Source organism: Aplysia californica, unplaced genomic scaffold (genome assembly GCF_000002075.1).
Source record: "Aplysia californica isolate F4 #8 unplaced genomic scaffold, AplCal3.0 scaffold00061, whole genome shotgun sequence".
Lineage (NCBI taxonomy): Eukaryota > Metazoa > Mollusca > Gastropoda > Aplysiida > Aplysiidae > Aplysia > Aplysia californica.
The window spans coordinates 1052235-1076020 of record NW_004797331.1 but is presented as its reverse complement, the minus strand read 5'-3'; the positions used below and the strand labels follow the sequence as shown (position 1 = coordinate 1076020).

Here is a 23786-nt window from a genome sequence, read left to right as displayed (position 1 = left end):
GGGGGCAGAAAGAGGAGACGAAAGCAGACGACAGGATATTGTTAGAGAGCAGGAAATGAGGTGAAAGGAGACAAATTTAGAGAAGAAAATTTTTCGGTGGCATAATTCTTCAACTGCATAAGGTCATATGAGCGCACAGGACACGTCAAACATGTTCAGTTGGTAGGAAATTTTGAATTTTGCCCCCGTGGCAGCCGAAGCCTACTTTTATAGATTTTGGGCCACCAACGGATCTTTAACTTTTGCAGCTTGCACACGGAACCTCAGAGATTGTTCGCCCTTGTCCGAGAATGCAAGAGATCTTTCCTACCAAAAGATCAGGGGTGTGGCTGAAAGACAACAGTAAGAAAAAGCCAAGGAGTAGCAGTAGAAAGGCTGGAGAAAGAGTCAGGAGCCAAGAGGAGGGGGCAAAAAAGGTAAGGAGGGAGTGTGTGCAGAAAGTGGAGACGATAGAGAGCATGAAAGTAGAACATTTTAGAGAAGGACATTTTCTGTCACTATCCGGATTCGAACTTAGGACCTGTTGAATGAGAGGCAAACTCCTTAACCTCTAGTTTTTTGGGTGGTTTTTAAAAAAAGTTTTAGTGAGATTTTACGGCAGTCGCAACTGCATAAGGTCATATGAGCGGAAAGAGGTGGATGTCAACAAAGAAGTCCAAACAAGGAATCAGGCTTACGATTGCTCACCTCTCTCGCCTCAACAGCACAAAACCTGCTTCGACTATCCAGGTACCCGGGAATTAGCAGTTCACAAGAGAGTGACAAACCTACAAAAAAGTAGTCTAGAAGAAAATGACGATAGTAAGGACGAGAAAAGAAAAAGCAACAGTTCCCCCTGTATGTTGTTCCGGCACAGTAGGAGTATGACAATGATAAATCAGCCCATTTACAATTCTACTGTGCATAAGAACATATTAATGTCCCCCCCCCCCCCTTTGGGAATGGCCTAACGACACTTCAGTCAGTAGCACTGCCCTGGGGGATAGGGGGTAGGGGGGAGGGTGGGGGGCTTAACCTCTAGGCCTCGAGAGTCTCCACCGAAAATCATGGTTAGACTCAGAGCAAAAAGGATCTATACAAACATGTAGGTTACATCATCGTGAAAGATAACAAAACTGTAAAATGTGGGGCCGCGGAGTGAAATCACACTCGTCAAAATAATGAAATCGAAGAAACCGGCACATTTTCGCTCGTTTGGTAATTTTTATCGATTTTTTGTTTTTTGGCTCAACAAATTTTATGTTCGTGTACAAATACATTTTTACTGAAAAAAAGTTGATAAAAGGCACAAAAAATGTAATTTAGCAATTAGAAGTCTAACAAGGGCTCTCAAGCTTTGGGAGTCACCTGACTTTGGCGGCCATGTAATCTCTCGCTAGGCCTAATTTTTACCTCTGAAACCAGGCGAACCCCTATCTCCTTCAATCGCAAATACATTGTATCTTGACTTCTATTCAAGATAGAAGAGCATTTTTTTCGCAGAAATATAATAGTAACATGCCCCCAAAGACGATCGCTTGATTCCAACGCGGCGTGACACAATTATATAGTAGGCGCGCGTTTGTGTGTCACATGGGGACAACTGGAGAAACCGGTCCAGGATCAAGATGCGTGGACAGCAGCTATTGCCGGTGACCTATTTCCTGGGGCCAAACGAGACTTAATAGGCTATGATGACAAGGATGGTACGTATTAGAGAAGAAAAAATGTACACATTTACGTAATCTAGCATAGTATCCCCTCGCCCTCTTGACCAGGAGTCACCAATAAACCATTATATTATATTATGGCCCGCGAGGTCAGCTGTCTGGCTCGCCGCCCAGCCAGCGGTGATATAATTCTTGCAAGACTTAAAGTATTATAATATTATGTCTGTGGTGTGCTCGGCTCATCTAGAAGAATTTAATTAATAATGTGATTGAACACTATCGTGCGAATCTAATGTTCTTTTGTAAACTTTATAACTTCTTACTTTTGCTAATGTATTTTGTGTAATGTATTATATTATTAAACAATATTCAAGCCACTTTGAAAAAAAAAAGTTTGGTGGCCCCTGCTCTTGACAGAACGTAAAAGCCAAGCACCCAAGGTCTCGAAGAACACATTGAACAAACGAACAATAAAAAATGCCCACAAAAGAATAACCCACTGATTAAGCAAGTAAGCCAGATCATTCTGTGATAGACATCGGCGATCATCGATTCGCCTTAATCAATATCATTCCTTTACTTGCAAGCTCTCGAAAAAGCTCCTGACATAATTTCCCATCACTCATATCATCTGTATTTCGGCTTTCGGAGCAAATTGCTCTGAGTCTACAGCACGTCGTTTACCTTGTATTTTGCCAGGGAGAGCTAGATTTTAAATGTTCAAGGCCCTCGATCTCTATTCAAGCATCCCAGAAAGTGCATTTTTTTGTCGCTGCCCGATTGCCTTTATCAGCGAGCTGCCCATGTGGGCTGCTTCAAGCACAGCGGTACTTCTTTTCTTTTCCTTCCAAGAAACTCTGCCATCTGCCGAGAAATCACATTTCTGTTGCTTCTATTTATTGATTTTTTTGGGATCATCCTTAGTGATTGCCCAACATTCACAGCCGTATTAAAGAAGACTTGGCCGCACATAACCGTCAGGAATTTTTATTTTGGTAATCACTGAGATGCTTCCCATTTTTAAAAAAAGGATTGAGCTCATTTTATTGGAATTATCTTTAGCCATTGCAATTTTTCGTTTTCTTCACCCTCAACAATGATTCTTTTCTTTCCGTTTCTGTAACAGCATCTTTAGAAGTAGGCTACTTGGAATTGAAGGTCCTTTTCTGAATCAGCTTTGCCATAGGCATCTGATGTTATTAATATTATAGCCATTCATTTTGAGATCTTGGGTTTTCTTCAATATTTCAAAAGAATTGTTTTGGTGTATGCATTTAAGAGCTCTGGTGGCATTATTTCACATCCTTGCCTCATCCCTCGTTTAATTTGCTTATATTATTCAGAAAGAGTAAGTTGTACAAAGACAAAACGGGGTAGCTAACAAAACCATACAAATCAACAACAATGGTTGATAACAATACTCAGAACACCGCGACAACAAATAGACCTTACAAATTTCTTCAAAAAGGCGTCTTCTCAAACAATAGAGAAGTTTTGGGAAATTAAAACCGCAAGAATTGAAAGAGGTAATGATCCACAGAAATAATAATACAGTATTAATTTTTGCGTACTATTGCTTGTTGGGGCCATTATAGCAATTTGTTTCATAAGTATGTTCCCGCGGTTATAGTTTTGGAATTCACGTGGCATACCGGACCGGCTTTTGGAAACGAGGCAAACCTAGCGTCCTGTCTGATTGTTGTCACTGAGGATACCGCCAACTCACAGCAGACAACGCCTTTTCTTCCTGCTATTCCGCTGAAAGTAAGTAAAGTCACAGTGTGATTTTATGTGAAAGGTTTCCATTTTTAATGACTTCACAACCTTTTTATTTAGCATTCTCCATGTGAGATCTCTGTTTAGAATAGGAAAACAACAAAAGGAGAAGCGTGTTTACTGTTTGCATGACATGTACCGGTTGGACCCTGCCAAAAGCTTGAAAAGCTAAAAACTTTGCCCAGAATTTACAAGACGAAGGCGTGTACTGTAAGCGGCCTCCAAACAAGGAAGGAAAACCGAGTTGTAAAATAAGTAATAATGTTACATTTAATCTGTATTTCACATAAAAGCCTTTTAAACGAGACTCTCCTCACTAAGGCAAGGTTTAAGTGTATATACATTATAATACAGCCCCGGTAACCGGGAACAAAGTCACGAGACGAAGTATACAGTATACAGACAACAGAATTCTGTGATACAGACCCGGTAGGGGAACTCTTTTGTGATTTCGGGAAGTTTCAGCGCCCAGACCGGTAGAAATCTAGAGAGTGTGTGTGTGTGTGAGTGTGTGTGTGTGTGTGTGTGTGTGTGTGTGTGTGTGTGTGTGTGTGTGTGTAAGAGAGAGAGAGAGAGAGAGAGAGGTGCGAGCAAAATGTGACATGCCCCAGTTGGCAGGAGGGAACGAGAGAAAGATAGAGTGGGAAATAGGTGGGGACAAAGAAGGACAGAGACAAACAAAGAAAAAGAGAAGGCGAGCAATACACACACACAGGGAGAGAGAGAGTAGAGAGAGAGAGAGAGAGAGGGGGGGGGGGGGCAGAGAAATAGAGAGGGTGACTGCTCAATTGAAATTATGACATTTTCTTTACTTCAAATCCTTATTCCTCCAACTCCAAAACAGAGGAAAAACGATCGTTCATCGAAAAGACATCCGCAATCTTCATCATTTAGATCTAGATCTAGGCTAGCCGCGAAACTAGATCAAAGATTTATGTCCCCCTAGATCTAGATCTAGACCATAGATCTAGAAGGACCTAGGTCTCTCCTGAGCCAAGAGGGCGCTGAAACTCTCCGCACAAAAGAGTTCCCCTACCGGGTCTGTATACTTTGTGACTTTGTTCCTGGTTACCGGGTCTGTATACACTCCCTTATTGTAACCGTATTCAATGTAATTGACATGGAAAAGCCATTTTAGTTTCAACAAACAGGCTTACGGCACTCGACGGCTTGAAATGGGGAGGGGGGGCATCTAGATCTAGATCTAATATCTAGATCTAGTTCTAGATCTAGATCTAGATCTAGATATCTAGAATCTAGATCTATTAAAACTAACAAAGGTCAATTATGCAAATTGGGGTTATCACTTAGATCTAGAGATCTATATTGTCAGGAAACGTCCCGAATAATGTCCCTTGTTTAGTATAGTATAAGGTTTTACGGCGCTCGCAACTGCTAAGGTCATATGAGCGCGTCCCTTATTTGAGGGGATTTTTGAGCAGCTTTAAATAGTTTAAATGTTTGAACAAACTTGTCAGTTTTAATCTGCTAGATTCTAGCATGTTTTTGCACTTTAAAAAATTATGCCTTGACTAGACTCTAGAATCTAGATTTATAGATTCAGATTTTTATTTGAAACCCCATTTATTCTGTCATGATGTTAATTTTATCAAGTAGTTGCCAGGATGCTGCTTGAAATATCAGGATTTTTACCAAGCAAACCTTCTCGGTCAATAATTAACCATAGATCTAGAATCTAGATCTAGCAGGCCAACTGTTTTCTCAAAAATGCTATTTTTTCACACATGATGTAGGCTATATCATCCCATTGTTCTGCTCGTTTTCAATTTTTATGTAATTTTCACAGGATTTCGTCAAGACAAAATTCTAAAATCTGTGTAGAGGAATTTTTTTTTGTTTCTTTGTTTTTGATAATGAATGACTTCAGAAAACTTGATTTGTTTCCGGATGTTATTAGATCTAATAATCTGAGTTGTAAGTGCCTTGACCTGAAAACTAAAGCATTTCAAACATTCCTCCTCTTTCTAAATTTATGTTTTCCTATCATGTACACATGCAAAATTTTCAAAAGTGTAGGCACATTTGTATAAGTGAATTGAACCGGATTGAAATAGAAATAGGTAACAAAAAATCAGATAGTTGCTGTTTCCATAGCAACCGAACCATGTTTACTCTTTATACAATTTATTTCAAATTCCCAACCAATGAGACAAGGTGTCCTACAGCAAATATGGGCTCTCTAAGGCTTGTCTCATCTCCTTGCAATGGACAACAAATTCTATTAAGAATAGTTTGTTCATTTGTTCATTCATTTAAACTACTAAAGTAGGCCTGTAGTACAGATTTAAATCTAATATATTGATACCCATCATGTACAAAAAGAATAGAATGCCCAATATACGCTAATAATGAAAATCATTACTTTAGAATGTTAGCCAGATTCAAAGCATCCAACAGTTGGCTTAGAATTTTAAAAAAGCCAAAGAAACCTCATAAAAGCAGTAGACCTATGTACAGTCATGGTACCTTTGTTTCATTCCGAACAAAATGTGAGGCATTGTGGTGAAATCAGGTGATAGTCAAAATTAAATTGAAGATACCAGTATTTTTCCGCGGGTTTTACAATTTTTATTGAGTTTGTGTTTTTTGGCCTAACACTTTTCATGTCCATTTAATTTTTAAACGTGTAGATTATGCTGAAAAACATTGATTTAAAGGCGCATTTATTTAACAAATGTAAATTTTGTTTTCAAGGACTCAAGCTATTTCATGGAAGTCATTTAACTTTGTGTGGCTATTTGCTCTCTGATTTTACCACTGAAACCAGGCAACCCACGCTTCCTTTAATCGCAAATTTCTGGACTTCTATTTTTGATTGAAAGCAAGACAAATGAACAAGAAGCCTTAAGATGATACTGATAGTGCACTTGCCCAAAAATTCAAGGATTCACCACATCATGACTCTGATGTTCATACAACAAAAGATGACATTATATCTACATATATAGATCTAGGCCTATTTTTGTTCTCCTTTGCGTTTCTTTTGGGTTATGAGCACGCTTTTTTCCCATGTTTATGCAGCAGTGTAAAAGGAGATTGTGTGTTTGGGATTGTTTCAAATACAGTCAAACCTTCTATGACGGCCACCTGTACAAATAGCCACTTTTCATTTCCCCTCGTGTGTTTTTTCTTTAAATATAAATTAATTTTGTAGGACGGTCACCTGTCCGCCGCGGCCGCGGCCACCTTATTTTATCAACCAACAGCTAAATTTACCTAGTGAATTTGATGGCCAGGCGTGGTCTCGCATCACCTGATGCTTATTCATAAATTTTGAATCGGCTCCTGGCGCTGTGGGTGAGACGTCATAGTCAATTCACCAGTTGTTATTGTTAGTTCCTCCAATGCATGTTTACCCGAGTTGACCAATGGGTATCAATAAATGTTCGACTGCTGGTGAGGAAAGCATATGATCAGCCGTATCTTATAAGCCCCGTTCATACACGTAAACATCCTAAGTGAGATGACTGGTCTCTGTTTTGTTTTTCCTAATCTGTAACAAAATAACAATGGACGTAACATGAATTTGTGACAGAAGCAACGCTCATTCTCTAAATGGTGGTGAATCAGTTTTTGTTGTACCATGGCACTCGGTCTTCGTCGTCTTTCATCGTATGTATATTTTGTTTATTTTACCCTCGCACAAAATCAGCAGCAAAAAAGCTAATAAAAAAAAAAAAACAACAGCAAAAACCCCTTCTTACAACAACCCCTACCCCACCCACACACACCCTTTTTCAAGAGAAAACAAAAATCCTTTTGAATTAACCTTGTGGCAGTCCTGAGCCTAAGATCACCAGTGACCATTTGCTTTCTTCATTTTGATCAGTCCTACCCTAAGACGGCCCCCTGTGATATACCAGCCACTTTTTTCCTTGACAATGAATGGGTAACCGTTTTACAAGGTTCAACTGTATTATGTTGAAGTTCTCATTGCAACGTTACTCGAAGGAGAGGAAGCTCCTTTTACGTGGCGTGAAACACATAATTTTTTGCTATTCGGCACATTCTGATGGAACGTTTAACTTTTTCTTTATCTTATCGTGTGTTGCCAGAGAGATGAATTAAATTAATTTTGCTATTTTCTCTTTTCAGAACTGATAATGGGAGAAGAGAAAGTCATTCTTGTCACCGGAGGCACAGGCCTTGTGGGGAAAGGCATTGAAGCCGCTGTTGAGAAAGAAGGAAAGCGAGCGGATGAGAAGTGGATTTTTGCATGTTCTAAAGATGCGGATCTCACGTAAGACATTTAATTGCTGTTAGCTCTTTCTCAGCACATCTTTGTTTAACAGAGAATCGGCCCTCTTTTGGTACAAATATAAAATTGACATATATATACTTCTCTAAATTGGTAATTAAATCAAAACATGTGAACCTATTTCGAGAGTTCTTTATCTTAAATGAATGTAATCCCAGTAAAATCAACCTGTTTTTGGTAGTTAGTTGTCAAAATATAATTTGATGTCGAAATTGTCATAAAGGAATGTGTGCCGAGCTGCTGGCCACAGCTCACTGGCACAGTGGTTCCAAACATGAGCCCCTGGGAGTGGCTTGCTGGAAATGAAATAAGGAGTTATCTTTGTAATTGTGCCATGTAATACTTTCAAATGAATGTCACTGACATTTAGTTTGTGAAAACGTATCATTATCTGATTTTCTATGTCTCTACACATTTTTAATGAATTTGGTTTGGTAAGAGAGGCTCTTCAAAACCATTAATTTAAAAAAAGTCCAGAGAAAAATATGGTAGTTAGCTCAGAAAAGTTTATTCCCAGAGCTCAAACAGAATTCTTAGTCAGATTTATGTTTAGGTGGAGAGTTGGGGGAGTTGAGAGATGTTGACATGGACCGGTGGACAATAAAGTCTGCACACTACATGTTCACTAAAAGATCCGTAGAATGTGTTTTTAGACATGCACATTGCTAAGAAGTTTTTGATAGCCACAATTGCTTGCTCTTCTCATGTGGTCAAAGCATCTAATTGTCTCAGCTGTCCTACTCACAGCCATTCTTTTTTTCATAATTTCAATGATCTGTCGAATCCATAGTGACAATGTTGTATCATTGAAATTCATAGTGAATGCTCTGGGTTTTAATTTGCACCCAAAGCAAGGCAAATATAGACAATACACATTCACATGTTCAATATTATTTGGCGAGAGAGCAAACCATCTATCTTACATTGGGTATTGGTATCACTTTTTTTGTCTTTATTTCACCTTTGAATAAAGAAAAAATGCTAATGGGTAGGATCTGAGCTGTGCCCTTTCAAATCCACCTCCAAGAATCCTGTCAGCCTAAGAACACACTTTTCCTGTCTCCTGAGGATCAGGTTCTTGGATGGTGACCTCGATGTTATATAAAAACATTGGTCTGTTTTAAAAGATAAATCTGTGGGTTTGCCTGGCTTTCCTCAGTTTAACCAGGTTTTCGGTTTCGAGAGGATTGCTCAAATAGTATTGATAATTGACAGTGTGTAGAGTTTGGAATGCCATGCTTGCAGCAAATTTAAATTTGTGAAAATTTTTTTACCATCTACCTTTATCACTTAATGGCAATTTGAGTGGCAGGCTGAAAGCATTATGCTTTTTCTTCGACACTGTCAGCTCGCTTAAAATCATCCGAAAAGTCACACAGAAAAAAATGAAGTAGAGAGAGATGTGAGAAAGAAAGCCCAATGCTAGTGACGCCATGAAACATATCATTCGCAGACACTCTCATACTTATGTTTTAAAATAAAATCTAAACCAAACCCAGTAAAGAAGGAGAGTAAGACAAAGGTGTCAAGTTTTGAGGTAAACAAAAGTACAGGTCTAATTCCTGTGTGCAAGATTTTTTATGGGAATCTTTGGATTGACTGAATCTCCGCAGTTTAAGAAGATCTATGTATCGACATTTCAGGACAAGAAACCTCTGTTATGCCACATTTTTCTAAATCAACTTTTTTTTTTCATAGCCACAGATCTTTCTCCATCACATAACTTTTCTATGTGAGGATTGGAAATTTAAATAAGTTGTACAGTCCAATCCACACACCGAAAAGTTATGTAACGGAGAAAGATCTGCGGCCTGGGGAAAGCAAAAAAATCTATTTTAGAAAAAATGTAGCATTCAGGTTTCTTGAACTGAACCGTCGATATATTAGCAGTAAGAAGAAAAAGGTGATGATAAGATTAAGATGCTGACAGCCATAACATTTATTCTGTTTTCAAAGTGTTCGGTCTCTTTTGTGTCAGAATAAACAAGTATGCATATAAGGATCCTTGCTACTAGTTCTAAAGGACCACATGTCACGTTTACGTGGAGCTTACTACATGAAGTATTGGCTGTTATCTGTTCAGATATTGATCCTGTATTTTAATATTTTATATGGCTGATTGCCAACTTCCCAAACGGTTAGTTTAAAGGAGATGTGTTTGTATGAAGGTAGTTTGGGAGGGTTTTTTTTGGGGGGGGGGGGGCGGTGTCCTGGTCTTGTTCATGACGAAAGTTGATTATAACATAAAACTTTTAGGGGCAGAACATCTGGTGAAAGTAGAGGAGCTCTATCTAAGAGTCATTCTCCCCCCCCCATGGTGTGGTGACATCTTGTAGAGGAAGTCATTGATTGAATCTGTTCTAATCAATGTTCCCCTTCAAAAAAATGCTTTTTTCCATCAAAGCAATGAGTAAACTGATCAATTTATCCTGTGTGTGACATCTGGTAATTTTATAGATGGATACATCCTTAGAATTTAAATGTGAAAGATAATTTCAGCCCAGTGTGTATTAATAAATTCATGAATTTGTCTTTCTTTCTTTCTTTTTCTTTCTTTTTCTTTCTTTTTCTTTCTTTCTTTCTTTCTTTCTTTCTTTCTTTCTTTCTTTCTTTCTTTCTTTCTTTCTTTCTTTCTTTCTTTCTATCTTGCTTTCTGTGTGCAAGAGTGGAAGTATGTTTGGGCCTTTATTTTCCTATTATTATGTCAGAATGTTGCAGAATCTATTCTCATTTTTTCTCCATTTATTGTGGATGACTAGAGTAATTTTAACCACTGCAAGAGTATGGGACTGGGTAAAAATAAAAACTTATGGCTTATAGTAGTAGATAAATCTGCATTCCTGTATTTTGCTGGTTGTGGTGGGGAAATAGCATTGAAAAACCCAAGGTTTTAAGCTGTTTCATAATAATTTGCTTATTATTCTTTTCTTCCAAGATCAATGCTTAGCCTGTGACTTGATCTGTTTCTTCAAGTTTTGAAGTTTTTGAAAATTTGGAACTCAAGGACTCCTGTAGGTGGTTAGAAATGCCACTAGTAGGTCCTACTTTTCTTTTTTCACCCTCTGCCGTTCCTGTCGTGCATTTTTCCCCGCACTAAATCACTGTTATCGCCTTGATCTGCTTCTTTCCTCAAACACACTCTTCCTTCTACCATCTCAGGGACCGTGCAGCCACAGAGGCCATGTTTGAAAAGTACAAACCCACCCATGTGATTCATCTGGCTGCGCTGGTGGGCGGTCTGTTCAGAAACCTCAACAACAACCTGGACTTTTTGGTGAGTTGCTGTCTTGTGAATAATTAGAAAAATGCTGTTTATTTCAATATGCTAGATCTATGAGCCATTGCCAAAAGTTGGGATAGTGGGGTGGGGGTGGGGGGGGGGGGTGTGCTCATGGTAACGATCATGGAGGCCAAAAATAAGTGTAAATAAATTTGAATGAATCTTTCATTTGTCCATGCTTGCGCACCTCATCTGTTCATATACAGATGGTAAAAAAAAGCTACCATTTCTTGATTAAGTAAAAAAGAATGTAATCTTTTGAGTCTTTATCCCGGAGCATGTGATGGATTTTTTTTTTCAATTCTTAATGTTTTTAATAAAGTTTACGCTGATGTTTACCAAAGACAACAATAACATAAGGCATCAAATACTTACACGAGGCATCATGTACTTTGTTAGATTTAGTTCCTTTATAAAATAAGATATTGTTTTTAAAATTTTTAACTAGAGATCGGTCGAAGTAAAAACTATGACAAATTATTCATATTTGGAGGCTTTGATGTGAGGGTTACGAAGTGAAATTTATCACTGTGCTTAAAGTGCTAGAAGACTTACAAAATGGCTGAGACAATGAACATTTTGAAGAGGTACATCTTGTCTCTCTTTCCATTTTGTATGTGATATAAGCTTTGATATTTGTTTACATTTTATCACTGTAATTTACTTGTGCTGTGGATGTTTTTCTAGGAGAGTCCCAATAATGTTTATGTACAGATAGCAATGGGAAGTTATTATCTTGTCAGGATAAGTTAAGTCTTTTCTCTTTGTTTTTTAAAGTAGTTTACCTTTTCTGTGAATGTTTTCATAGGAGTGTCCCCGTGGTGTTTGTTTACAGACAGCATTGGGAAGTTCATATATCTAAATCTTATCAGGATAAGTTTTGTCTTTTCCCTGTGTTTTTCAAAGTAGTCTACTTGTGCTGTGAATGTTTTCCTAGGAGTGTCCCAATAGTGTTTATGTACAGATAAGTTTATATCTTATCAAGAAAACTTTAACCCTTTCTGCGTGCTGTTTACAAGTCCCGATAGAGCAAGTTAAGGAATAGAAATATGTGCTGTTTGTTTGCTTCAAGTTATTTACATTGCATCATAGAAATATTTTCTGCACTAAATCTGGAAAAGCGTATGCCAGACTAAGACTGTTATAAGAGCAATGTGTTGAGTAATTTAAGATGATGTGACTTCTGTGATAAGCTTTGATTTTTTGTAAAAGATGATTTGACTTTAGTTAGTGATCAGACCTGAAATACTTAAGATCTCTACCATTTCTATCTTTGGTTGGTTGTTTTGTGTTTTTGGTTGTCTGCTGATATTTTATTGTTGGTTTTATATTTGTCAAAGTTTAAGGTTTTTGTAGGAATGGGCTAAAGATTTTCCTCATTCTTGGAGTTATTGGTTGGAGGGTGCCGTTGGTAGGTCCTGCTTCTTTTCTTTCTGTTGTTTTTATTACTTTTTCCCTGCACTGTGTGTTTCTCTTTACTTAAACAAACTCATTCCTTAGGAATGTGTTCCTGTTTCAGGATGATGTGGCCTACCTTTGAAATGAGCCTTTGAGACTCTTTTATTAATATTAAAGATAATGGCTAACGTTTTCTTCACTCGTGTCTCCGTTTTCCCCAGAGAACCAACATTCAAATCAACGAAAATGTCCTGAGCACCAGCTACAAGTTCAAAGTAAAAAAAGTGGTATCATGCTTGTCTACATGCATCTTCCCCGACAAAACGACGTATCCCATCGATGAAACTATGGTGAGTTGATATTTCCCATCAATGAAACTATGATGATTTAGTATTTCTCATCAGTGAAACTATTATGAGGTAGTATGTGGCCATGGATAAAGCTATGATGTGGTAATATTTCTCAACAATGAAACTATCATCAAGCTAGTTCCTTTTTGGCCTAAGTCAGACTGAAGCCAAAATGCAACTATTATAATGAACCCCTGGACTCCTTGACATCTGCTTAATATAGTAACGTAAAATAAAAAATATACTCCAAACTATTTCAAAGAAAATTTTAAAAATGCATTTGGCCAAGTCAAAAGTGACATTTTATTTCCCCGTGTAATTTGGCATAAGTCTGATATGGGCCAATTTGTCTCTCATTCATTTTAGCCTAAGCCAGACTTAGGCCAAAACCTGGGCAAGTTTTTTACCCTCAGTCTTGGATCTAACTGTCCATTTCAGTCAAATTCCTTTCAAAATGGCCTAAGTCATTCAGAATTGAAAAACGGAAAAAAAAATTTATGGCTCAAGTCATTTTGCAAAATCGCCTAAACCAGAGACAACAGTCATGAAATGTCCTATGTCAGTCATATCCCATAGTTTTGGAAAATAACTGTTAGTACTAAGACAGTAAATGAATGAGCTCTGGAAATTTTGGGTGATCAAAGTGCATTTTTCACTTACTGAGACAGTTGTTTTTTTCAATAATCTCCGAAGTGTAAAAAATGACTAAGGCCAAAAAGGTAGCAGCTTGACGCGATGATGAGTTAATATTGCCCATCAATGATACTGATTAGCAGATATTTCCCATCATTGAAACTATGGCAAGTTAGTATTTCTCCTGGGTGAATATTTCCCATTGATGAAACTATTATGAGTTACTGTATCCCATTGTGAAACTACGGTGAGTTAGTATATATCTCGTCGGAGAAATGATGGTCGGTTATTTTATAAAACAGGAAGCAAAATGGAGTGAGGATTCTTTTCAGTGCACCAAAAAGGTTCATACAGGAAGGGGTCTAATTACCTACAGGCATTATCTAGGTGCAATTTCAATATCTATGCTGGAAGTGTGAGCTGCATTGGTTGCGTGGCCCTCTAAATGATCTGGTATTGTTTTTAGTTACGTTGATGCTGAATTGCTCATTATTGTTGACTTGGTGTTTGCTTGTTTTTGTTGTTTTGTTGGTTTTTTTTTAAAGAAAAGTAAAAATGATAAGCAGGAATTTTAAAATTTTAACGTGAGTGATACAGTCTTAAGCTGGATCCTCTACCCTCAAGTTTGTGCACTTTGAAACTTTGAACTTTTGTGTTTTTTCTTTGTCAGGTGCACAACGGTCCTCCTCATGACAGCAACTTTGGCTACTCATATGCCAAACGTTTGATAGATGTTCAGAACAAGTGAGTTTTGCCAAACGTATGGTGAATGTCTAAATTAAATATGTCGCAGTGTGATGGGACCTGGCGCTCGTCAAAATATTGAAATCAAAGAGACCAACATTTCTTCAACTGTTGGGCGATTTTGTTCTTATCTCAATTTTACATTTTTGGCTCAACACCTTTTACATGCATTTAAAAACACATTTCTGTGTGGATTTTATTGAAAAATGTTGATTAAAGTACTAAAAATATAAATTAACAGTTTCCAAGGACTCCTAAGCTTTAGAAATCATTAAGCGTTGGCAGCCATTTTCTTGCTGATTTTACCTCTGACACAAGGCGCCTCACCTCCTAAAATGACAAATAATTATGTGGATGGTAGCATGTTCTATCTGTGAAGTCTCAATTAATCAAAACTTTATGGGGGGGGTGATAGATACTCCTTTACTACAGCCCCCCCCCGGGGCGGTGCCACTGACTGGTGTCTTTAGGCCATTCCCAAAGAGGGGACATTTCTCGTTGATGCACAGTAGAATTGTAAATAGGCTGATTCATCAATGTCACGCTCATAACTGTGCCTGGTCTACAACATGGAACTGCTGCTTTTTCTTTCCTAATCCTTAGTATTGTCATTTTCCTCTACTTTTTTTGTATCATGTTTGTCACACTCTTGTGACCCTCTTTCCGGGGTGCCTTGATAGTCGAAGCAGACTTTGTGCTGTTGAAGCTAGAGAGGTGAGCAGAGTAAGTCTGATTCCCTGTAAGGACTTCTCTGTTGACATCCCCCCCTTGGCGCTCATATGACCTTATGCAGTTGCGAGCACCGTAAAACCTCTACTAAAATTCTTTAATACCGTTAATTTTTTAAAATGCGTTTCTTATTACTTAAACTCAAACAAACAGAGTCTTGTTTCTGATTTTCAACTCACTTGTCTACAGAGCCTACAGCTCTCAGTACGGATGTAAATTCACATCCGTGGTCCCCACCAACGTGTTTGGACCTCATGACAACTTCAACCTGGAGGATGGACACGTATTGCCTGGTCTTGTCCGTAAAGTCCATGAAGCTAAAGGTACATGTGCTGTGTGATCTCATATGTTAATTATATGAAGTCAAAGGTTTGTCTACCATATAGTCTTATACGTAAAGTCTATGAAGATAAATGTATCTGTGTAAATGGTTGGCAGGTGCTTTGTTGTGGTTTGCTCCTTCTGTTCTATTAAAAAAACTATTGTCCTTCTTTCTCCTTTTTTGTGCTTGTTGCTTTCCTCTATCCTTCTGCACAATGTGACGTAATTGTGTTGCAAGTGCCAAAAAATGCTTAAACTAAAGCTAAAAAAGGGTATGCTTACTTTATGATCTTATTCATAAGGTTTATAAAGTTAAAGGTTTATCTACTGTATGATCTTAAAAGTCTATGAAGTAGAAAGTATGTTTACTGTGTGGTCTCATACATAAAGTCTCTCTATTGATTGTAAAAGTTTATTTACTGTAAGGTTTTTAATGTAGTCTATAAAGCTTAAAGTACATGAGCTGTATGGTCTTGTGCAAAAGTCTGCAAATTGGCAAAGTGAAAGGTGTACCTGGTTTTATACGTGAAGTCTGTGATGCTAAAGACTATAAAAAAAAATACTATCATTGGTATGCCTGTTCACATACGTAAAATCAACTGCTAAATGTATGCCTGAAAAATCTTCTCTGTTCCTGGTCTCATACGTAAATTCTGTGGCACCGATTTCTTATGGTATGCCTGGTCTCATATGTAAAGTCTGTAGAGGTAAATGTGTTCCTGGTAAACCTTCTCTCTCCCTGATTCACTTGGTTTTTGGGCCTTCTTCTTTACTTTTTCTCTGTACTTTCTGTCTGTCAGTCTTACTTTTCCCCAGCACAAATGACCATTATTGTGTCGATATGCTTCTCTTTATCAAAATAAAACAAGCTCTGTCCCAGATCTCATCCGTAAAGTTGGTGACGCCAATTTCTAATGGTAAGCTTGATGTCATACATAACGTCTGTAGCACTAAAGATGTGCCTTGTAAACCTCTCTAGCTCTACACCTCCCTTTGTCTCCACACAGAAAACAACAAGCCTTTTGTGATTTGGGGCACAGGCTCCCCAAGACGTCAGTTCATCTACTCTCTAGATCTGGGACGACTATTCTTGTGGGTGTTGAGAGAGTATGATGAAGTGACACCCATTATTCTCTCAGGTAATGTTCTTTTTTTTTTAACCCTAACTCTGGCAAGTGGTTTCAACAGGAATGGCAGGGCCAGTCAGCCAAAACGTGCACATGCTTTACAAATCAAATTTATGGACTTGCATCAAATAAAAACCCTACAAAAGTATATATTTTCTGAAAGATAATTGAATGAACTTTTATATTTTACCATTGAACATATGATTTTATTTTATTTTCAAGGGGTTATGTAACTTTGAAATCCAAGATGGCTGACATAAAAAATGTACATGCTCATTAGCATATTCACCAATCTAATGTATTCCTTGTTATAAAAAATGTGAGATAGCAGAAATATGGGTTTTTCAATCACCTTTCAGAAAATGTATAGTTTTATAGGTTTGAGAAGAACAGGTAATGAGTTATGACTGTTTCAATTTGTCATGTGGTCTGTTTCGAACGCAGCTGATACTCGCTAATTTTATACCAAACTCAACATAAAAACACTCTAAGTACAACCATGTGGTTTTCAGTAATCTGCTGGTAGTCTGTAATAATTAGTATAGCAAAAGGAACCTACTTTACTCTATAGCTCTCCTTTTTCTGCCCCTATTAGACTCCCAAAGTAGTAGAATCTAGTGTTCCATTTGAAAGAGAAGTCGGGGCAGGATGAGAATTGGTAATGTATCCCCATTGTCTGTCAGATCTAATCCCAATCTTGACTGAACACCAATAAATCCACCACTAACAGTGTCTGAATTACTTTCCCTAGTCAATTCACTTTCAAATGTATCCAAAAAAGATCGATTTTTGGCCATTTTAGACCCACACAAGTGATAGATCTACACTGGCATTAGTGGCTTGTGACCTGATCAACAAGCTTTCAAAACATCCCTCTGTTTTGAAAGCAAAATACTCTTCTCCTAAGCCAGAATGGTAGAAATATTCTGATTGGTTGTAGGTTAGCCTTTTAGCCAATCAGAAATCACTTTAGGAAGCCCCAAATATTTAGTTGGAAGGCAGAAGCAGCAGTTTACTATATGGTCCTATGAGATCGGCCCTGCCAGTTTCATGGCAGGAAATGGGCCGATTTAATCGGCCCTTGCCAGAGTTAGGGTTAAAGGAGATGTTTTTTACGCTGACATTGATACAATTTAGATCATTTTGGAGGCAGAATTTCGACCCTGCCTGTCAGGGTCATCCCGGGCTGAGAGGGATGCAAAGTCCCAGCAGAAAGGCTGAAATACATAATAAAAATTTTCATCGAACTCAGGGTTTCCTGCGTCGGACAGCCAAGCGCCTAACCGTTACACCGCAGACGCCGGTCATTGTTTGTGTGCTGTTTGTTTGAGTAGATTAAGTTGTAATTAGCAATTATCAGAGTCACAGGGTTTGTTATTTTGAGTTATACACCCATTTGGGGCATCATTACACCATAGTTTGACATAACATTTTAAAGTGGGAAAAATGAACTGGAAAAATTATGTATCTTTGGGATAAATAGATATATGTGGGGCATGATGGTGAAATCAGGTGCTCATCAAAATGATGATATCAAAGAAACCTGCATTTTGGTTGTATCGATTTTTCTTTTTTTGTGCTCTACACAGGCCTGTTATGTTAATTTAAAAACACATTTCTGTGTGGACTTTCCTGAAAGACTGATCAGAGGCACAAAAATGCAAATTTGCAGTTTCCAGGGATTCTCAAGCTGTGGAAGTCACCAAACCTTAGCGGCCATTTTCTGGCTAATTTTTACCTGACACCAGCTGACCTCCACCTCCTTCAATCACAATTTATATCTTGACTTTCTATTCAAGATTGATAGAGATATCTTTTCCATCAAAAGCAAGGCAAATGAACAGGCTTAAGACTATACCAATCTTCCATGTACCCTAAAATTGAAGAGCGCCTGATTCCACTGTGTTATGACACATATATGTGTCACGATGTGATGGAATCAGGCGCTCGTCAATTTTTGGCTTATTCATTTGCCTTGCTTTCAATGAAGAAAATCCCTGTCTATCTTGAATAGAAGTCGAGATATTTATGATTGAAGGTGCCTGGTTTCAGTGATAAAAGTTGTGAGAAAATGACCGCCAAAGTTTGGTAACTTCACAGCTTGAGAGTCCTTGGGAACTGAAAATTTACATTTTTTGTGCCATTAATCAAGGTTTTTCAGTAACATTCACATGGAAATGTGTTTTTCCAGGAAGGTGTTGAGCCAAAAAACAAAAATTCTATAAAAATTGCCAAACTGACAGAAGAATGCCCGTGTCTTCCATTTCATTATTTTGACGAGTGTCTGATTTCACCACGCTGCCTCATATATACTTTATATGAGATTTCAAACTTTAAAACGTACATTTTTCTAAATGTAACATTGCATTTTATTTTATTTTTTTTTAGTTTCAAAGTCTGTACTGTTCTTGATCCCTCTCTGGGTGCTCCTTTGTTTGACTGTTTTTACATGATGTTTTTCGTCTGGGGCAGAACATGTCTTATTTGAAAGCATTATGTGGACAAATATAATGAAAATGAGATTGTCCCATGCTGTCTTTTGTGCTTAGTTTTGTGATTTATTTGTTCACAGTTGGTGAAGAGGATGAGATCTCCATCAAAGAGGCTGCTGATCTGGTGGTGGAGGCCTCAGACTTCAAGGGAGAAGTGGTTGTATCCTTTTTGCCATATATATATTCTATCAATAGTACCTTAAAACATACACTCAAATTAACAAATCATTTGCCCCCCACATCTCTGTTACCTAGCTCTGCATTGTGCTGAGAAAGGATAATTTTAGTCTTTTTTTTTGGACGGTATGGAGAAATTGGCACAAAATTGTCTAAATCTGTGCTATCTCGCATAGACCACTATGCCAACTGGAGAAAATACAGAGGGCTCAGGGAGAGAGCGAGTTGTCTATAACATCTTGGTCCTTTAGCAGTTGATAACTTGGGATGGGGTGAGCTTTCCTTTATGGAAATGGGAGCTTGGAAGGGTTTATTCCTGGAGAAGCAATAAGGTGAAAACACAAGGTGTCAAGTGGCTTGTCATTGTGGCTTTTGGTATAATAATGAGGCTGTTATCATGTCAGTGTATTGATGTGTAATTATGCCCAGTGTATCATTTTGTCTGCATAATTGTGTCAGTGGGGGTTTTTTTTTCTTTCTTTTTTTAAAATGTAGGTGTTTGTGTTCCCCTTCCGACACAAATTAGTGGGTGGTTGGCGGGTGCTCTGGTGTTGTTTGCTCCATCTTTCCTATCAAACATATGTCATCCTTATTTTCCCTCGTTCTTTTTATTTTTTAAATCTCTTGTAACACCTCTATTCTTCGGCTCTTATATGACCTTATTTTGTTGCAAATGCTTTAACTCTTACAAAAAATGACACAATTTGGATCATTTAGGAGTGTAATTACATCAGTGTGTCATTTTGTTAGTGTGTAATTGTGCCTCAGTGTTCACGTCTGCTGGGACATTTCAGTGACCCACGTTCAGCACTTTTCAAGGATTCCTGAGGGAGTATTGAATTCCTGCGTGCTGTCGGTATTGCTGACTACTTATGAAGCCTCAGTGCCAGAAGGGAGGGAGAGAGAGAGAGAGAGATGTATGTCTTAGACATAGCCTTGCATGATGAGGCTGTCGTTGTGTCAATGTGTCTGTGTGTCATCATGCTCCTGTGTGTCTGAGACAATATCGTGTCCCATTGTATGATGATATCATCATCCTTAACGAAAACCCACAGCAAGACACCTCTAAGTCTGATGGACAGTTCAAAAAGACAGCCAGCATAGCCAAGTTGAGGAAATACCTTCCTGACTTTAAGTTCACCCCCATCAAACAAGGTAGGCTCAAGTTTTAGACAGGTTCTTGTTTTTCTATTAAGTAGTGCCCTTCTAGATGGAACTAGTGATGGCCTTGATGATAGGGAGAGTGTCTTCCTGTGTGTAGCAAGTGGACAAAATGAGTCACTTGTTGCACTTAGCTGTTTTGAAATACAGTCGACTACGGTTGAGTTGATGTTGTCGGGGGTGTGAAAAAAAGATCAACTCATCTAAAGTTCAACTTAACATTTGGGACCTGTAAAGAAGAAGAGGTATTGAGACTTGAGAAAAATATCAAATTAACCAAAGATCAACACAAGCGGAGTCAACTGTATCTGACAAAACTAATTTCCTTTAAACTTGTTTGTTTCTCACTCTTGAAATTCAAGTGACTATTACTTTGGACCCAAAGCAGCTAAGTTTAAGTAAAATAAACAAGCTTTAATTTGATAGTATAGCAATAACTCTGTATGTATGCCCCAAAATTGATGAGTGTCTTATTCCACTTCGCTGCAACACATCATTCTGTCCTAAGTGAGGATTTGTCAATATTGGACAAACGTATCCATGGTCTTATGCTCTTCATGATATGATCGTTCTGTCAGTGGCGTCGGTGGCCTAGTGGTTACGCTCTCGGACTCGCAACCGTAAGATCGTGGGTTCGAATCCCGTCAAGGGCCCGACGTTGTGTCCTTGGGAAAGGCACTTAACACGAATTTTCCTCACTTCACCCAGGTGGGAATGGGTACCCGGCTATAGACAGCGAAAGATCTTGTCAGTTTGTTAGTGTTTGAGCGCTTAATCAGCTGCTTGCACTGTATGCTTCCCGGGAAGCTGAGAATGTTTCGGAGTGTTCTATGGTCTGCTGGGGTAATAATATAGTGTAAAGCGCATAGAGCCTGCTGCTGAGCGGGGATATGAGCTATACAAATGCTATCTATTATTATTGGAAAGATATCCCATTACTAGCCAAACGTCCATGCTATAATACTCTGATTGTGGAACTGGTATCTTCAACATTTTTCATCATGCAAATTAAACTCTTGAGATTTAGATGATGAAAGAAGATACAAACGTTAGTCAACAGTAATTTAATTGTTTTTTTTTTTTTTATTGTTGAGGCCCCACAAACTGACATAGGCAGTGGTTTCTTAGAACGAGAAAAGAGGGGAACTATTTCTTTGTTACAATGTCAGAAGAGTATAACACTACAAATGATTGTATGTTACACAAGAACTGTCTTGATAGTCTATTTCTTTTCTTTTTTTTTTTTCCCTCTTTCTTTCAATTATGGTGGAGGGTATATCTGATAGACTGGCCCTGATCCATTTCTATCTATTTGTCCTTTCTGTCAATCGTCCCCCGTTTCCCTAGAACTTGCTGACCTTGAGTGGTATGTCTCTGTCATACTTTTTTCCTCACACCAGTCACCAACCATTGTTTCTTCTCCTTCTTCCTACTCTGATAAAGCAGATGGTTGGAGGGTGCTATTGGAAGGCCCTAGTAATGTTTGTCTGCCTTGCTTTTTATAAGCACTCATTGACGCCTATTGTGTTTATATGTTTCACTCTATTCAAACTAATAATTTTCTAAGACATTTACCTTGGGATTTTTTAAATTTCTTTATTTGCAGCCATCAAGGAGACTTGTGACTGGTATGCAGCAAATGAGGCTACGGTCCGCAAGTAAAACATCCCCCCCCCCTTCCCATACCCACCCTCCCCCTCCCCCTTCCCATCTGGGTGCTCACTGTGACATCATAACATCATAAGCTATGTCAAAACTACCATGGGTGAGACCAACTGTGCTGGATGGACTGCTAGGGTTGCCAGCTGTACAGCCGAAGAAAAAGTGTCTGTGTCATCGTCATCATCATCATCTTTTTGATAACTTTTGTTGGTCGACTTTGTGTTTGTGGACTTTCTGAGACAGAGCTTGTTGTGTCTGTGACTGTGTGTTGTGTGTGCTGCAACACCTGTCATTATTCTATAAGAACGGAGGATGAGCGACCATTCAGTGTATGTCCTTCCTCTTTGGTTTCCATGCAGCATCAGCTGTGTCTGTGTAGTGACAAGTTGTGAGACTGTCAGAGTGATGCATCCTCATTTAAGTTTTTTGGTTTGTGAACCGGTAGCTAACATTTAGATCTTGCCTTTTGTTTGGGTGGGTGGGTGGTTGGAAGGTGCCAGCAGTAGGTTTTGCTGCTTTACTTGCTCTTGCTTTTTCCCAGAACTAGATGACCATTATTGTGCTGGTTTGCTTCTCTTTACTCGAACAAAACTATTTGTTCACTCGCCAATGACAGGAAGAGACACCATCAATCATTTTTCTGTAATAGTTCTATTAGTGGGTTTTCATTTGAGCTAGCACCCCTTTCTCTCCCCCTCCCCCCTTCTTCCCATCCCTCCCCCACCTGTTATTAATCTGCCCCAGTCACATTGGTTGTACTTACTAAACTTACTTGGGAGTGAGTAAGTGCTTCATGAATACAATGGTTACTTAGATCTTAGATTGCATGTTGCTTGCTGTAGTTTTCATCAACACAAATTGTTTTAAGAGATTTTTTGGAGGTTGATGAGTGATTTGTTTAATGTGGGTGGTTAAATGTCATAAATATATTTTTTATATATTGGAATAAATATAAATGTGTGTGTGTGTGTGTTTATTATGTTTGTGTAAAAGTTTTTGAGATTATTTTACAACTGTTTACTCATCATACCCTTGTAGTGGGTAGTTGGAGATGACCTGAGGAAATGTGGCTGTGCTTGTGCTCAGTAGCTCCACAGCTCAAACAATGCTCACTAGTTTTCAAGAGCTTTTCAGACACGTACCATTTTTGTTGATTTGTGGGAAAAGAACATTTCCATTTGGATCATGAATTATTTAAATCCTGTGCAATTCATCTACCCTTTTGACTTGTGGTGAAATATTTGGTTTTCTGTTTTGCCTTGTTTTGGTAAAAGGTGGATTGGATTGATTCAAGACATTTTTGGAAGGGGCAACATGTGAGGAAGAATTATATTTTTAGTTTATGTTGTGCTCAAACTGCCATCTATCTCATCAGGTCATTATTCTTGCGGGAGATCTTTTTTTTTACCAAGGTTCATCTTAATAAGGTTTTTCAGGAATACATTATGTGTTCTGGGTAATATTATCAAAATATAAAAAAATTCGTACAAAAACAATGCTGTTTTACTGTCTTGAATTTTGGTTTTTGAGTGTGTCTAATCCCTGTGTGCTGAAGAAAGTTTTTTCCTCATCTTGTACTTGTGTGTAGATGTCTGAAGGGTGCCAGTGGTAGGCCCTACTTCTTTACTTTCTATCTGCTGTGTCTGTCCATCTTCCTTACTTTTTCCTCCCACTAATTGATGGTTATTGTGTTGATGTGCTTCTCTTTTCTTTTCACTCGAAAAAGTGGGTGGTCGGCAGGTGCTCCGGTGGTTTACTCCTTCTATCCCATCAAACATCTTTTTTTCTTATCTCCCCTTCTTTTCTATGTTTGTTACTCTCTTGTAACACATATTATTATGACCTGTTTTTGTATTTTGAGTTCCATTAAACTCTTACTTACACTTCTATCAAACATTTATCATCCTTATCGCTCCTTTTTTGTTGACTCTCTTGTCATAACTCCTCTAGTCTTTGGCACTTGTGTGACCTAATTGTGTTGCAAATGCTGTAAAACTTGCTAAAATGA

The 23786-nt window shown here is 38.2% G+C and overlaps 1 protein-coding gene across 2 annotated transcripts; it reads left to right on the top strand.

Annotated features, from left to right (window-relative positions):
- The first annotated feature begins 2708 nt into the window (after positions 1 to 2708).
- LOC101862567 (GDP-L-fucose synthase) lies at positions 2709 to 23274 on the top strand. Of its 2 annotated transcripts, none has more exons than XM_005093279.3 (10): positions 2709 to 3413; positions 7542 to 7686; positions 10864 to 10978; positions 12604 to 12732; positions 14036 to 14109; positions 15028 to 15161; positions 16167 to 16298; positions 18859 to 18938; positions 20011 to 20110; positions 21723 to 23274. In XM_005093279.3, exons 2-10 carry the CDS (start codon positions 7550 to 7552, stop codon positions 21776 to 21778), a joined length of 957 nt encoding a protein of 318 aa, XP_005093336.1. In that variant the 5' UTR covers positions 2709 to 3413; positions 7542 to 7549; the 3' UTR covers positions 21779 to 23274. The 2 variants fall into 2 exon arrangements, with proteins under 2 accessions (XP_005093336.1, XP_035824355.1); XM_035968462.1 differs by lacking the exon at positions 2709 to 3413 and adding an exon at positions 3504 to 3680.
- The last annotated feature ends 512 nt before the right edge of the window (positions 23275 to 23786 follow it).

Excerpts from the sequence above, each read along its gene's own strand:
- LOC101862567 (XM_005093279.3), top strand. The coding sequence starts at position 7,550 with ATGGGAGAAGAGAAAGTCATTCTTGTCACCGGAGGCACAGGCCTTGTG. Across the intron at positions 7,687-10,863 it reads TCTAAAGATGCGGATCTCAC|GGACCGTGCAGCCACAGAGG; the intron begins GTAAGACATTTA and ends CTACCATCTCAG. Across the intron at positions 10,979-12,603 it reads ACAACAACCTGGACTTTTTG|AGAACCAACATTCAAATCAA; the intron begins GTGAGTTGCTGT and ends CGTTTTCCCCAG.